This window comes from Lipotes vexillifer, unplaced genomic scaffold (genome assembly GCF_000442215.2).
Source record: "Lipotes vexillifer unplaced genomic scaffold, Lipotes_vexillifer_v1.1 scaffold691, whole genome shotgun sequence".
NCBI classification, from domain to species: domain Eukaryota; kingdom Metazoa; phylum Chordata; class Mammalia; order Artiodactyla; family Lipotidae; genus Lipotes; species Lipotes vexillifer.
The window spans coordinates 4781740-4797215 of record NW_006788040.1 but is presented as its reverse complement, the minus strand read 5'-3'; the positions used below and the strand labels follow the sequence as shown (position 1 = coordinate 4797215).

Here is a 15476-nt window from a genome sequence, read left to right as displayed (position 1 = left end):
TCAGATCTAAAGGGTCTTGTCTGACAGAGGAACTGGGACTCGAACTTTCTACCAAGTTACCTCAAAGTCTGTATCACATAAACTCTGCTTTTAAGGTTCCCCCTTCAAACTTGTGGCCTACTATGACATCCAGATTCTTTTCAGCTTCCCGGGTCCATAGGTGGTTCCAGCACACTCTTAGGAAACGGGATGGTTGTTTTGCCCCTGTCATCACAGTAGAGAAGAGGGTCTGGGCCTCAGCTGTCCCTGGAGGGCAGCAAGGTCCCAGCCGGGCACCACTGGACTTGCCCTTTCTGGACTCCTCTAACGTGGTCGGAAGGGACATGGTTCCCGGCCCAACCTGCGTCAGTGATCTCAGGCCGCCACTCCCCACCACCCCCTTACCACCCGCCACTGGGCTCCACGCACATCACATGAGGTCTGACACTGAGGGTTAGAGACTTGATTTCTGGAGGGAGAGAGGCACGGTGCCCCTCCTCTGTGACAGGTACCGCACAGCACTACCTGAAGGGCTGTCAGGAGGAGCCAGGGAGGTGACGCGGAGCTCAGGGCCAAGGGGCACTCAGTGGACACCCCCTTCATCACGGCTGGCGCCTGAGCACATGCCTTCACCCTGCCTGGGCTCGGCTGGCTCTCCCTCCCCATAAGGAGCCAAGCCCCAGTGGCGGCCTGGCTGGTGGAAAGGGCCCCAGCATGGGGCTCCAGAAGGCTGGCCACTCATCTGGCCCTGCACATCACTCCTTAACAAGCCCTCCCCAGGCACCTTCCCTCTGTCATCCCATCTCATCTCACCCCCAGCACCATGCAGAGTGGGCAGGGCAGGGGCTCGCCACCCCGCCTTTCTGAAGATGTGGAAACAGAGGCCCAAGGCAACCAGCAAAGTGTAGTGGAAAAGGTCACGTGATCAGGACTGGGAAGGCCCAGTTCCCGCATGGGTCACTCAGCCCCACTGAGCCCATGTCCTGTCCATAAGCCACAATGGTAAAGCCCCACAGCCCCTGCATTCGCAGCCCCCCCCCCCGCCCCGTCTCAGCTCACCCAGCAAAATCCTTGAGGTTGGAGGAGAGGGATTGTCCCTATTTGACAGATGAGGAAACTGAGGCTCAGTTCCCAGCAGCTCCCCAGCAAGGCTCTGGGGAGGGGGCACTTCAAGGGCCTCCCGCCCTCCCTGGCAGGTCTGGTCCCTGCCCAGCCACATGCCACTGTAACCCGCTTCTCCAGAAGGGGCAGGGATTTGTCTGACAGGTGTCCTGGCACAGGTTAGGGGGAGGGAGAGACTTTAGTGGGGAAGGAAAGAAATCTCCTTATGTACTTAGCAGGCTCTGGAGGTGAGAGAGGCTGCATCCAGGGCTGTTGCAGGTCTGGGGCTATTCTGGATCTATAAGGCTTGCCCACTGGTGCAGAGCTGCAGTCAGTGACTACCATGCAATTTGGGTACCCCCAAGGTGGGCTCCTGAGTGGCCTGTGTCCACTTCATCCTTGCTTCCCTTGACCCTAAGCTCGGCCCCAGTGCCCAGTCAGGTTAGTCTGGGCTCCAGCCACCCATTTGCTGACCAAGGAAGGAGTCCTAACTGCAGGGGCGCCGTCACTCTGCCGCTGCCCCAGCAGCTCTCAGACCACTGAGCCAGGTGCGCGGTGCTGTCAGAAACGCATCCCAGAGGCCTGGCTCTGGCGGGTGTGGGGGGGTGCCCTTGTCTACCTGGGCAGCGCTGGGTCCACCGCTTCAGGGAAGCCCCTTGCTGGATCCTCCTGTCCCCCTGATACTGGGGGCCAGGGAGGAGGGGCTGCCCAGGTCAACAATGGGCTAACAGGACAGGACCCCAGGCCACATGAGGCATGGTCCCCTTGCCTGGCTGTCTTGGGGAGAAGGTGCAGGGGCCCGGGCTCTGTCATGCATGGAGCCTTGTTACAGGTGAGACACATGACGGGTGCTTTACGTTTTCTGGTTCTTAGGGTCTGTGGGTGCCCTGCCTGGTGGCAGGTTGCCTGTCCCATCAGACTAGCTTGGCAGCTGCACAAGAGCCTCTGGACTTGCCTTTCCTTAGCGCTGCTCCGTCGTACCTGCCGCTGTCACTCCCCGCCAACCCTCTACAGCTCCTGCAATCATCTCGCTGAGTTTTAACACAGATGGACACTTTCCTTTCATATAATTCACAGCATTTAAAACAAGGCTTATTGGACTTCCCTGTTGGCACAGTGGTTAAGAATCCGCCTGCCAATGCAGGGGACACAGGTTCAATCCCTGGTCTGGGAAGATCTCACATTCTGTGGAACAACTAAACCCGTGCGCCACAACTACTGAGCCTGCGCTCTACAGCCTGTGAGCCGCAACTACTGAAGCCCGCGCGCCTTAGAGCCCCATGCTCTGCAACAAGAGAAGCCACCGCAATGAGAAGCCCACGCACTGCAATGAAGAGTAGCCCCCGCTCACCGCAACTAGAGAAAGCCCGTATTCAGCAACAAAGACCAATGCAGCCAAAAATAAATACATTAATTTATAAAAAATAAAATAAAACAAGGCTTATAAAAGAGCCACAAATAACAGTATAAAATAGCCAAATGTCATGGTAAATAATTCCTACAAACTCATGTCACAGAGCTCTACATGGCCTCTGACCTTCCTAGCAGCAAAAGCAAAGAAGGAAAGATAACCAACAAGTTTATAGTTCCCTGTATAGCACAGGGAACTATACTCAGTATCTTGTAATAACCTATAAGGAAAAAAAATCTGAAGAATAAATAACTGAATCATTTTGCTGTACACCTGAAACTAACACAACGTTGTAAATCAACTTCAATAAAAAATAAAATTAAATTTAAAACAAAGAGGGAAAGATGACTGTGCTGCAAAGATGAATTAGGCTCCCTTCCTCCTGTCCTTGATGTTCGTGACGCTCTCAATACTATAGGAATGATATGGAAGGGAAAACAGTGTTGGTTTCATTTTCTGAGACAGCTGAAAGCCTCTCACAGACCTGGTCCCAGACCCTCTCCACACTCAGCTCCTGGGGCCCCGTCCTGCCCCACACTCTCCCTCCTGTGTGACCACGTGCCTTCCTCCCCTTCTCTGGCCCCACCTCCCTCAGACCCCCCACCCCCTGTGGGTCAGGGCTGTTGTTGCCGGTGCCGGGAGGGGTGGCGCACTGTCACAAGCACTGAGGTGGCTGTTTTAACAGCGTGACCGAGGAAGACATGAAGGCTCAGGGAGACCAAGGGACTTGATCAACGCCACAGGCCGTGCGTGTAGGGCCAGGGTCCAAGTCTCCCAGGATGTGGAACCAGCGCTGTCACTGTTTGTTTTGTCAAGCTGGATCCTTACCCCCATCCGGATGTCCCTTGAGGCAATGTGGGGTCCCAGGGCCTTCCCGGAGTGGGGTTGGGCTCCTGGAGATGCTCGCTAACAAGGATGTTGGGGAATAACCCTGTTCAAGCAACAGGACCCAGCCATGCCTGGTCCCTGCAGCGGAAGCTGTTGCCCACACAGCCAGGGCTGCCGGTTGATAACCTGGGTGCCCTCCACCTTGCTGTCCCTGCAGGACAGGCTGATACAGGGCAGCAGAGGGGCAGGAAGTCAAATCCCCAGGATGGCGGGGGCCTCATCGGGGCCACATGCAGCTGGGCTGGGCGATGAAGATCAGAGCATGTCAGAGTTGCCTGAAGAGGGGGGCACGGCAGAGGCTGCTGTACCCCAATATGGAGGGGCTCATGTGGCTGGACCAGGGCCTTTTCCACTGACTCCGGGGTGCGGGGGTCATCTGCAGCTGATGAGCTGTCCTGGTCACCCTGCAGGCTGTGGAGAGCCCGCCTGCCCCCTCTGCCCTGAAGTGCCTACCTGGTGTCCATCCCCAACTGCACCGGTTTCCTCTGATGCTGCCGACCTTCTCCAGGCCCCATCCCAGCCAGCCGCGAACAGAGGTAAGTGCCGGTCTGGCCCCGCCTCCCTGGAATGCTGAGCTGGGCTGTGTGCCGTGTGCTCGCTAAGCTGGATTAGGCCTGGGGCCCGGCGATGGGCGGGCGGCTGGGGGTGGCTCCCAGGGGCCCAGGAAGGGCCTGGCTGATCCTGGCCCTGAACACGGTCACACTTCCCCCGAGGCCCCGCCACAACTCTCAGAGCTCACGCGCCGCCCTGACCAGGAGTAGAGCCACAGGCCACCCCAAAGCCCGCGACTCAGACACACTGGGCCAGCATCCAGGCCCCTCACGGCATCGCCTCAATGCCTACTCTGGGGCAGGCCCATAACCTCTTGGACCTCAGTGTTCTCGTGAACAGAGGGCTGAACCCCAGGACTCCTGCAGAGTTCCCGATTCTGTGACCCACTGGGGTGATCGTCCTCTGGACGGGAACTGGGTTCCAGTCTCCCAGGCCTGCCCCTTCCTCCCACCCCCATGGCCGTCGAGAGGGTCCCTGAGATGAAGAGGTGCAGGGTCCTGTGGGCAATGCGATTCTACCTCTGTGGGGAGGGCAGGGGGCCTGTTGACACGCCCAAAGCAGAGTGAGAACCAAAAGCCCAGAAAGGAAATGGCGGCACTCCCCCATGCCCCTGCACGGAGGCACCCACCGGGGAATCTCCCTTCCCAGAAGCCGGGCCCGTGAAGGGGGCTATGAGGGCTGTCTGCCCAGGGAAGCGTGTCGGGGCCCAAGGGGAGTGGCTACTGGTCACCCCGACAGGTGTCGCACAGGACAGATGCAGAGTGTCTGAGCCGGAAACCTTGCCCAGCTGTGCCCGGGAGGAAGGAGGACGAACGCTAATCGCTTTTGCTGTTCCTAATCCTAATCTCGACCACAACCTCACTGCTCCTCAAATGCGGGCGGGCGAGCAGGGCATGTGGGCAGTGGCCTGGGTCTCCTGCCCGCCCTGTGTATGGCCTGGGGAGCCTCTCAAGCTCTAGGAGAGTCTGCAGAGCCGGGACCCCGCTCGGACCCAGCCTTCAGTGGCCACATGGAAACCATCAGTCTCCTGCACGGTCACTGCCGTCCTAGCCGGGCCATGAGGAGGGTGCCAGAGAGTCGCTGGATGTCGGGTGGGCAGCCCTTGGAGCCACAGAGGAGGTGGGGACAAGGGCCAAATGCCTGGTGGTTCCAGGCTGGGCGGGTGCCCTGGGCCGACAGGGCCAGCTCAGTGACTGTCCCCAGCTGTCGGCACACAGCAGGTTCTGGTAACCCAGCTTGCAGGGAGGAAGGGAGAAAGGGTCACGTTTCCACCTGCAGCCAGCCAGGACCTGCCCTGTGGCTGACAGCCGCGTGACTGGCCTGCCGTGGCTCTCAGGCGCAGGGCTCCCAGGTTAGTGGGTGGCCAGGGCTGAGGCTGCCCCACCATCTACCCCACCACATCGATCCTCACACGGCCAGTGTCACTATGGACCCGCCTCTCAATGGTCTGTAGTAATAATAAAGGTGGCGAACAGGAGAAAAATGTGCAGAATCACGGGTTCCCTGAGCCCCTCTGCATGGCAGCAGCTCACACTAGGGACACATCAGGGTCAACACAGTCTCTCCTTCCCTCCCACTGAGAAGCAACAGGCTGGCCTCAGCACATTACCTCCCGACGGTGGGAGAGGGCTGAGATTCAGGCTGGGACTGTCTGGCTCGGAGGCAGCCATGCTGGATGAAACACAGCCATCTCATGCTCCAAGACCAAGAGCGGGTCCCCCAGGAGCTGCGATGGGGGTGCCAGGCTCTCCCAGGGGTCCCTCTGGCTCAGTCTCAGCCACGCCGCCATGCTCCGCATCCACCACCCTCCCGGCCCCTGGAGGCTGGGCAGCTCCCAGGGCCGGGCCCCCTTCTCACGTGGCCCTCGGCTCGGGTTGCCCCGCATACAGGGGCCGGCCCCTCTCGGACACGGAGGGGATGCTCATGGCTTCTCCTTAATGTGACTCACTCACAGCACTGGGGAGTCAGCTTCTCACTTCAGTTCAAACTTTAAAATAGCCCTTTCCACATTCAAAATAGTTTACCCCTCGTGCACAGGAACCAGCACCATCTGGCTGCCAGTTTGCCAACCAATTTTAGACCATCCTGGAATCTATTTTTACTCATCTCCCCAAGCCCCAAGTGAGCAAGCTCTCAGGGGCAGAACAGAGGTCAGCTGGACGGGAACCTGCCCATGGGCCCCAGAAGGACGAGGAGGGCGGCTCTGGGGCCTCTCACCACCACTCTGCTTGGGTGGGTGCGAGGAGCCCCTCGTGATCTCCAAACAGGGCTCAGTGAAGCCTCAGAGCATTTCCAGCAGTAAACAGCCCCTTCTGATCTGGTCCGTTTCTATGATGCCACAAATCCAAGGTCCTGGCCAAGTGCCCTGAGTTGCTGCCTCTGCATCAATGTACCCCCTGCCTCCCCCACCTATCCTCATCTGCGTCCCTGTTCCCACTCCCGCCGGCCGCCTCCCCCAGCCCCCAGTGCCTCTGCTCCCCCCTCATCATGCTCTCACAGCTCCTCCAACTGGAGCTGAAGGCCCCTCCCTCCAGGCCCAGCTGTCCTGGGCATGCGTCCTCCGCCACTTCCCCATGCCTCTGCCGTCAGGATCTGCGCCCCATCCCACCCGGCCGGCTCTATTGCGGGCACCAGGGTGTGTCCCTCGTGGGCCACTACCTTCCTTGGTAAAAGCCCTTGGAGGGGGGCCTGGTGGGCACCACTCTCTGTTGGCCAGCACCCACCCCCTGGCTTTCTGCACCTCTACTGTCTTTGGTCTTTTGTGGGGCTCGCCTACCATCCAGCTCTGCTTACCCACTGGCTGCCCAAAACCTGTTCCTGAGGTCACGGGCCCCCCAACTCTGAGGGGTCTTTCACAACTCAGGTGTGGGGGCCATGTCAGGAGGGGGCCTGCAGAAGCAGAAGTGGGGAGCAAGCCCCGAGGCTGCCAACCGACGGAGGGGCTCAGCGCCTTCACGCTGGTACTGTGGCTGCCTCCGGTCCTGCCTGAGAGTCACAGAAGCGGCTCTCTCCCTGCCAGGCTCCACCGCCCTGGCCTGTGGACAGACCCTGCTTCCCCCACAGGGAGGGGAGCGTGCACCCTACCAGCCCAGGGCAGGCTCGCCCCAGAATGACCGTGGCACCACTGTGGGGCTCTTCTGCCCAGGGCAGGGGCCCAAGGCCAACCCACAGGGGAGCCCAGGTGTGCTGGGCCTAGTGACAGGTAACACAGCCCTGGCCCTCTGCACAGAGCCCCGCGGCCAGCAGTGGGGATGGCCCAGGACCAACAGCTGTGACCCTCTGTGCTCATGCAGCCGCCGGGCCTGCCGCCCTTGGGCAAAATGACCGCTCTGGGCCTCGGGGGTGGCACGTGAATAATACAAACGACAGCGATGACAAGGAAGCTGTAATGATACCAACCTCACGTGGCCGTTGTGAGAAGCAAAGTAACGGGAGGAAACTGGGGCGGGCGCCTGCTATCACACTGCCACCATCCCAGAGGCCTGCCTCCAAACCAGGGCGCTCTGCTTTCCCACAAAGACAAACTTGCGGGAAAAAAGAAGAAAATGGGAGTTTGTTCTTTTCACTTTATGGAAACAAATACCCAAAGCCTGAGCTGGTAACATGTATTAATTCTGCCATTCTCTACCTCAAACCTCGTGATGGAGCCAATGCTGTAACACCGCATGCGTCCTGGTTCTCGGGGAGGGAGGTGCTGTTTGCGGTCCCCACACCAGGGCCGGGGGAGCCCTGCACACGTGCAGCGCTTCGAGGCTCAGTCTCTGAACCACGGCTGATCACTGCGCTGTGAAGTTCCTTCTAAATGGCATCAAACGCAGTTACCCAGACGGTGATCCAAGCATGGACCTGCTGCACTGCCTTTGATCAGACTCACAAAATCACCCACTAGGGAATTTTGCCAGACACTAAGCAATTCACTCAGTCGCTCCCACGTTCTTTCACAACCAACTCCTCTCTCTTATTCACTGAGGCTTCCATATGCTGGACACTGTGCCAGGCATGGAAGCTCCAGAGATCCCAGCATCACCAGGGAGACCATGTCCTGTCTCTGCACACTGCTGCGGTAGAAAAGCCCATGAAACAACAAGGTCCTACTGTATAGCACAGGGAACTATATTCAACATCCTGGGATAAACCATAATGGAAAAGAATATAAAAAGGAATGTACACATGTGTATGACTGAGTCACTCTGCTGTACAGCAGAAATTAACACCACATTGTAAGTCAACTATACTTCAATTAAATAAGTTATTTAAGAAAGAAAGAAAAGCCCACGAGACTCGTGGACCTGCAGACAGGGCGACAGTCAGCAGAGTGGGGTGGGGATGCAGAGCTGGGAATGGGGTAAAGGTGGGCAGAGGAAGGGTTCCTGACCCTCCTTCCCCCGCTCAAGGGAGGGATGGGTTTATTTCCCTCCTACGAGGCGCAAGCCTCTGGAGCCTGAGGACCTGGGCTCTTATCCTTAGCAGCTGCCTCAGTTTCCCCACTATAAGCGGCTGAGTGGGTCAGGGGGAGATGGTGCATGCAGAACGCCTTGCAGGCAACGTGACCATGGGTAGTTGATTCTCTCTCCTGTCCTGGCTCCCTGCTGGCCAGGGCCCCACCAGCCCCTGGCACCCAGGGCCCACCCAGCCAGGTGGACTGTGAGATGGGCCCTGGGAGTAGCCGTGGGCTTGCGGGTGGGCTTCCCGGGAGAGGTAATGTACATCTGAGGGGTGATAGGTGGGGAGGGTCTGAGAGGCTGTGGCCTCCTCAGGTTAGGTGAGTGGCCAGCTCTGGCAGGGGATGGGAGGCAGACAGGGAACAGGTGGGAGAGGAGGCTGGGAGGGGCTGCTGGGCCCCTGGTGACGGTCAGGGGTCATGTGAACCCCACACCTGTTCCTCCCAGGTGGGAAGGAGATATGTCTGCTCTCATTTCCAGGGCAGCGGGTGGTAAGGCCGTCTTCCACACAGCCAGTGAGCTTCACCCAAAGACCAGGTCCTGCCCAAGGGGCCACCACAACTGGGGAACTGTCCGCAGAGGCCCAGGAAGGGTAAAAGGGTGGGGGAGCTTTAGAGCCTGATGGCGTGGGTGCCGTCCCAGCACAACGCTTATAGGGAACCATGTGTAAAAAGCTCGGCACCCCCTGCGCACAGCAAGTGTCCACAGCTAGTGTTTTCCTTCCCTGCCTGGGAGAAATCCTCCTGACCCTTTCTGGCCCCACTCTGTGGCCACTACCTCTCCCTCTGCAGGCCCCACCCTGCCACTGAGGGTCACTCCCCAGCCCCTCCACGGCCCTCTACACACTTGGCCTTCACCAGTGGGTGTGTGAGCTGCTGCCCTGCTTAGCTATTCCTCCCAAAGGCTGTACTGCCGAGCCCAAGTGAGACTCAGCATCACAAGGAAGATCCCTGGACCATCCCTGGGATCCCTGGATCCTCAGGGGCCAGACGGGTCTGCCTGGTCCTCGCTGAGTCCCTATCTGGTACAGGCCCGGGGCAGGCTCAGGTCTGGGTTCAAATCCCATCAGGCAGGACTTTCCTAACTGCTTGAGTCCCAAGTTCACTATGGGGCCGCTGACCTGCTCAGCTGCTGCCCCCCGAGGCCTCCTGAAGGCCCACCAGGCACCACCCTCCCAGGCCTGCTAGAAAGAACCCTGCCAACCGAAACCACAATAGGAGGGAAGGAGGCCTGGGCTCAGTACCATGTTCCCGTGGGAAAAAAAAAACACGTTTATGACTTGATTTCATAAAGCTCTGTTCCTATGTCTCAGCAACCAGGCTGGGTCATTTCTCTGCAAGGCCAGGTGACCAGGGTGGCGAGGGGTAGTGACCAGCAGCTCTGCACCCTGCTTAGAGCCTGCACTTTCTCACTGACATCGTCCAGGTGAGGAAACGGGGCTAGAATGGCTTTGTAAATGGTCACTTAGCAGATAAGTGAGATGTGGGCCACTTAGAACTTTTTTCCCTGAGATACAAGACCCACTTTGATTGAGACAGAGTATATCGGGCACTCCCACTGGGCTACTGTTGGGGCCACAGGTGAGTAAGATCTGAGCTTGACCTCAAGGGGCACAAAGCCTGGTGGGGGATCAGACATTGAAATAATGGGCTAAACACTGCTCAGTGGGCTGGGACCACTGGGGGATCTAACCAGGAGGAACGGCTTCCTGATGGGGAACTTGGAGAGCCTCCCGGCCGTGGTGACATCCACGTGGGGTTCTGAAGGATAAAAAGGGATCTGCCAGGCATCTGAAGGGTGGGGAAGGGGTATTCTAGAGGGTACAGCACAGGCAAGGGCAATACAGTTCAGTATTCCTGATCCAGAACCTGCCCCAGACATCCTGTTCCCTGAAACACGTACAAAAGGGGCCATCCTCAAGGTGAGGGCCAGATGCCCCCTTGGGGAGCAGGGCCGCAGGGACAGGCCTGCCTCAGTAGCCACGGTTCCTGGGATCTTGGAAACTGTCCAGAGAGCCTCCCTCCCTGCCCTGCTGGGAGCGCAGGATCTAAAGGCTAATGATAGTGATGCCTTCTCCTGAATCTGAAGGTTTAGAAATCTCCCTCCACTTCTCTCCTGAAGGCTGAACAACCCCAGACTCTTGGCCGTCTTGGGGAAAAGTGAAGCAGCAGCAGTCCATCTCCCTGTGTGGGGAAAGTGCAGCCTGCCCAGGGCCCTCCACAGGATGTGTTTGTCTGCGGGCTTTGTGTGGCCTGCCGTCCCCCATTTTCTGCTCCACTTCCATGACCCAGGCTTAATCAGAGCCCACGAGGTGGAAAACCCAGAGCCATTCACCATCCACAGGAGTGGGCTGCCCTGGCTGTGCGGCTGGTGGGAGGAGAGATTCCCTGAGTTCCCCAGCAGGGGCTCCCGTCAGTCAGGGTAGGGGGCAGGGAGGGGATGGTGGAGAGGCAGTAGGAAGCTGGTGTGGGGGAAGCAGCTTCCTCTTCTTACACTGAGATCTGGGCGGATCTGAGGGATGAGGATTTGTGCCTTCTGGGGACAGCTGGGGGTGGCTTCCACCCATCCTGGGTCCCCACCTTCCCAGGAAAGACCCTGGTAGGGCTGCAGCCTAAAGGTAAAAGGCACACCAGGGACTCAGGTCCCTGAGAATGGGGGTTTGCCCCAGGTGGATGCGAGGCCACCCTCCATGTGCTGACCTCAGAGTGGAAGGGGGCCTCTGAAGCCCTTGAGGGTCTCACCCTCACCGTCATGAGGGCCGTGACTCCCGCAGCGCGCTACACAGACTTGGGTTTGCGTCCAATTTGGCCATTTAGCAGCTGGTGACCCTGGGCAGCTCAGGGAGTTCTCTGCGCCTCTGTCTCCACGTGGATATTAGCGGTACTAGCGAAGCTGTGGGGAGGGGTAAGTGGTCCTGGATGGGAGTGGGCTCCCCTCGGGGCTCAGGGGTGGGAGCCACATGGATGCCTTAGTTACAGCTCCCTGGTCCAAACCCCTCCTAGTAACAGGGGTGGAGGCCAAAGCCTGGCCAGGAGTGGGGACGCTTTGCCTAGGTGGCCCCTCTGCACACAGCGGGGGTTTGGGCGTTCAGGGTCTGACAGCCTCCCAGAACTGAGCCGGCTCTTGCCGGGTGAGAAGCAGCTGTCAGGAAGGGTCCCTGGAAGAAATGCGGGATTCTGCACTAGCCTGGGCTCCCAGCACCTCACTTCTGTGCCCCCACAGTGGAGGTGGATGGGAGAGGCCCTCAAGTCAGGTTCATGTTTGCTGGGGGCGCAGATCCCAGCCCAGGGTGCAGGCTCCGTCACTTGGGTCTGGCACTCCTGGTGCCAGAACTGCTAACAGGCTTGCTAATCAACCCCAGGGGCCTGAGCTTCCCATCAAACAATTCATTACGCACTTAGGTGGCGAGCTGTTTTTATGGCTTCATAAACACAGATGAGCCTCTGATGCCTGATAAAATACTTTCGCTAGAGACGCCAGCTGAGCAGCACATTATCTGGGAAAAACCAAAACCGCTTACTCAAGACGATGTGGCTTTAGTCTCCACATGTGGGGAGGCCATACCAGGGAAACCGCGGGGAAGCACAAATGCATCATTATGCCTTAAATGCTCGATATCGGTGCCTGTCACCAGAAGAAGGACAGTGACCGAGGCCCCTAGAGTCTGGAGGCTGTAAGGAGGCCAGAGGGCCGAGAGGGTGGACACGGGAAAAGGAGAGAGGAGACCAGTGACAGGGCCAAACAGCAGGGCGTCCAAAGAGCTGCGGTCCAGCAGCCTCTCTGCACGTGGGCGCCGCTGCACCCCTGAACGCCATGGACAAAGTCCACACCTGCGGGCACCTGTGCGTGTTTCCCTGGAGTCTGGGAAGAGGGTACAGGATCTTGGCCTGCAGTGGGCTCCAGCCTCCACCTTCCCACCCTGCCCTCAGGTTTCCTGGTGTTGGACGGAGAGCCTAGTCTCTGCTCTGACCCCCCTGCTTTGGAGGCTGAATCCCCCAGCTGGGGCTCACCTGGGCACTGGTACTGCCCACTGTCTCTGCAGCCAGCCTGCCTGAACCGCATTCTCTGGACCCCCCTCCTCTGAGGCGGCCTCCATCTCCCCACACCTCTGTGCTCTGGCCCCCAGCTCCCACGGTGCCATCCTAGCTGGGATGTGCTCATCCTGGGGACTGTCCTTGGGAGGAGGCTGTGGCCTCCTCTGACACATCAGACCTGTGTCCAGAGGGAGCACATGCACCTCTGGGGAACACTCATCAGGCAGAAAGAGGAAGGGCCCAGAAGCTCGGTTCAGCCTTGAACTCTCTGCCACCACGGAGAGACCCTCCCGGTTCGTGGTCACAGCTGTGTGGCTCCCAGAACCCGTGGAAAGGCGGAACTCCTGGGGCTGAACCCCTCAGTCCACAGATGTGGGTCCTCGTTCAGCTACTTACTATCGGGTTGGCACGGCTGCGGTGGCCTCAACTTGAAAGCTCTTCTGACTGAGGGACCCCCACCACACACGCAAGCCCCCCATGGTTACAGGTCCCAATCCTGCTGCATCTGGGCCACGTACTGGGGGAAAGAGCAGCAGCAGCTGTTGCGGAAAAATGCGGCAGCCACGTCCCTACTGTGTGTGCTGAGCTGGCTGCTCAGGTTGGGCGCTGCCTTCCTCGCCCAGGCCTGAACCACCTGCGGGCTCAGCCGGATCTCACACCCAACTCCAAGCTCCACCCAACAATGAGAAACAGTGTCCTCACCCCGTGACGGCGCATGGATGAGATGACACGGAGGATGACGAGAGCAAGAGGGAGCCCTGGCCTGTCCCTCACCCTGGCCACCCACCGGGGGACCGGGGAGCCACCTCCCCCTTGGGGCCCTGGGCCGGGCCCGCAGACACTCACATTGATCATAGCATTTGAAGTGATGCGGAAGAGGGTGGCCCGCTCACTGACCGCCTTCAGCTTCTCGCCGCTCTCGCAGGGGATCCTGAGGCCATCCAGCTCGCTCAGGGAGCGCTGCAGGGCCACGCCGTGCTTGGCCACAAGCTCATTGCACGTGCTGAGGTCGTCCAGCTTCAGGGAGAGCTTCTTGATGGTGTCGTGTAGCTCGCTCTTGTCAGCTGGGGAGGCAGTCCCGTCCTCGTCGTCCCCAGAGTCATCTGTGGAGACACGCGGGATTGCCATGGTTCTTATGGAGCAACACACACCCAGAGGCCCGGGAGGTGCCGGCTTCTGGCCAGGGCGAGGTGTCTGCACAGCCCCTCTGGAGTCAGTCAGGGAGATGGAAGAGGGGACCAGCTTGAATGACAGGGCCTGGGCTGTGCTTTGCAGGGGGCACCAGCACCCCCTAAGCTGATGTGCAGGCAGGGGTGGGCTGTCCGGGTGAAGAGGTGGAGATGGCTGTGTGGGAGCGGCTCCCATCCCAGACCCCGCAGACCCTGAATGAAGCCCGGGCACTGTCCCCGCGTCACAGGCCCAGCCCGGGCTGACCCATGCTTCCCCCGCCAACCTGACCTTGCTCTCCACTGTCCGCCCATCCCCGGTCCCTGCAAACAATGAGTGCTCGTGCTTCGGGCCTTTCCCTCTGTGTCCCCACTGTATCCCCACCGTGTCCCCACTGTGTCCCCACTGCCTGGAACCTCCTCACCACCCCCAGCTCCTCAGAGGTCTCACCCCTGCCCAGCCCAATGCCACCCCATCTTCAGAGCCGGCCTGAAGACCCCCCAGGCCGCAGTCACAGCTCCCTCCCCTCTGCGACCAGTGACCCCCTCCTGCAGGTCTCCCCTGAGGAGCAAGGCCATGCTCACCTATGGGTGTCTCTTGTGTGGAGACACTGGCTGTGGCCTCTCAATGGCCTTGTCAGGGTAGGGACTGTACCACTCCCAGGGGACAGACAGGTGATGAAGCTCAGGTAGGTGAAGCCCTGGCCCAGGCCCCCTGGCTAGTCTGTCTGCCTCCAGAGCCACCCTCTTCACGCCTGGGGGCCTCCATGAGGAGCCAGGCAGGTGCTCACGCCCCACCCCCTCCCTGCTTACTTGACCCCAGGTGGCCTCGGCACCCCTTCCTGGGAGTCTGAGGTACCTTGGAGCCTGGCCCGCTGCCAGCCCAGCTTGTGTCCAAAGGGGCGCGGGGCTGTGGGAGCCTCTGGGGTGCTCTGCGGCGAGTGGGGTGGGGTGGGGAGCTGGCCTGGGCCCTGCTGCTACTTCGACACTGGCCTGTGAGTACCAGAGGCTGCAATTGCTGGGCGGTGTCTGAGATGCCTTGATTTAGAAATAACAAGAAACTTTTTTTTTTTTGGTGAAGGAAATCTGTAACCCAAGATAGAAATTTTTGTAAAAAGGACGCATTGTGAGAGAACAGATTTCCTCCCATGGCAGACAGGGTGCATGGGGGTGGCCACAGCTGAGACACTGCTCCGCACACGCCCTGAACTGGAGGCAGGGCCTGGCCAGCCTCGGAGGGGTGCCTGGAGCGAGGAGGTGGCAGGGGGCAGCATCCAGGCTGGGGGCAGGGCTCGCCCACCCCATCCAGCCCAACTGCAGCCCCGAAATGACCCAGTGTCTGGAGACCACACGTGCCGGGCCAGGCCCTGGGCCACTCGCTTGACCAGTGTGAACGCTGAACCTCAGTGGCCAGCAGACAGCAACTGCTCCCACTCTGCAGGCGTGAAAACGCAGCTTCTGAGACACCAAGCCACCGGTTTAGGGCCCTGCTATCAAGGGGGCAGTGCTGGATGTGAACCCAGGGGGATCTGCACGGAATTGTTTCCTATCTCTGGATCACCTTAGAAAGGCTCCAATGGCTGATGCGTATCTTGCCTTCCTGGGTGCCAGACACTGGGCAAGGCGCTGCCTTGGTTAATGCACGTTGATGACCCAGTGAGGTAGGTTTGAGGGGCAGAAAGTTGCTTTGAAATTGCCCAGGGCCACAGGCAGGGAAATTCTGGAGCCTCCAGGCCTGTCCGGCTTCAGAGCCTAGGCTCTTAGTTACAACGCAACCTCCTCTCACTTTTCAGGTTCAATGTGTCAAACAACCAGAATGGCCACCAACCAGTCAGCACAGCTGCCGCTGGGCACTGGGAGGGGCACACAGGGGCATGCTGACTGCGGGTCAGCCTGAAAATGG

General features: G+C 59.4%; 1 protein-coding gene across 3 annotated transcripts in view; it reads right to left on the bottom strand.

Annotated features, from left to right (window-relative positions):
• Positions 1-15476, bottom strand: part of OSBP2 (oxysterol binding protein 2) — a 150292-nt gene that overhangs the window by 18285 nt on the left and 116531 nt on the right. For all 3 annotated transcript variants that reach the window (XM_007461205.1, XM_007461206.1, XM_007461207.1), the window contains one exon: positions 13254-13510. In XM_007461205.1, the coding sequence (XP_007461267.1) occupies positions 13254-13510 (257 nt within the window). The remainder of the gene's footprint in view (positions 1-13253; positions 13511-15476) is intronic.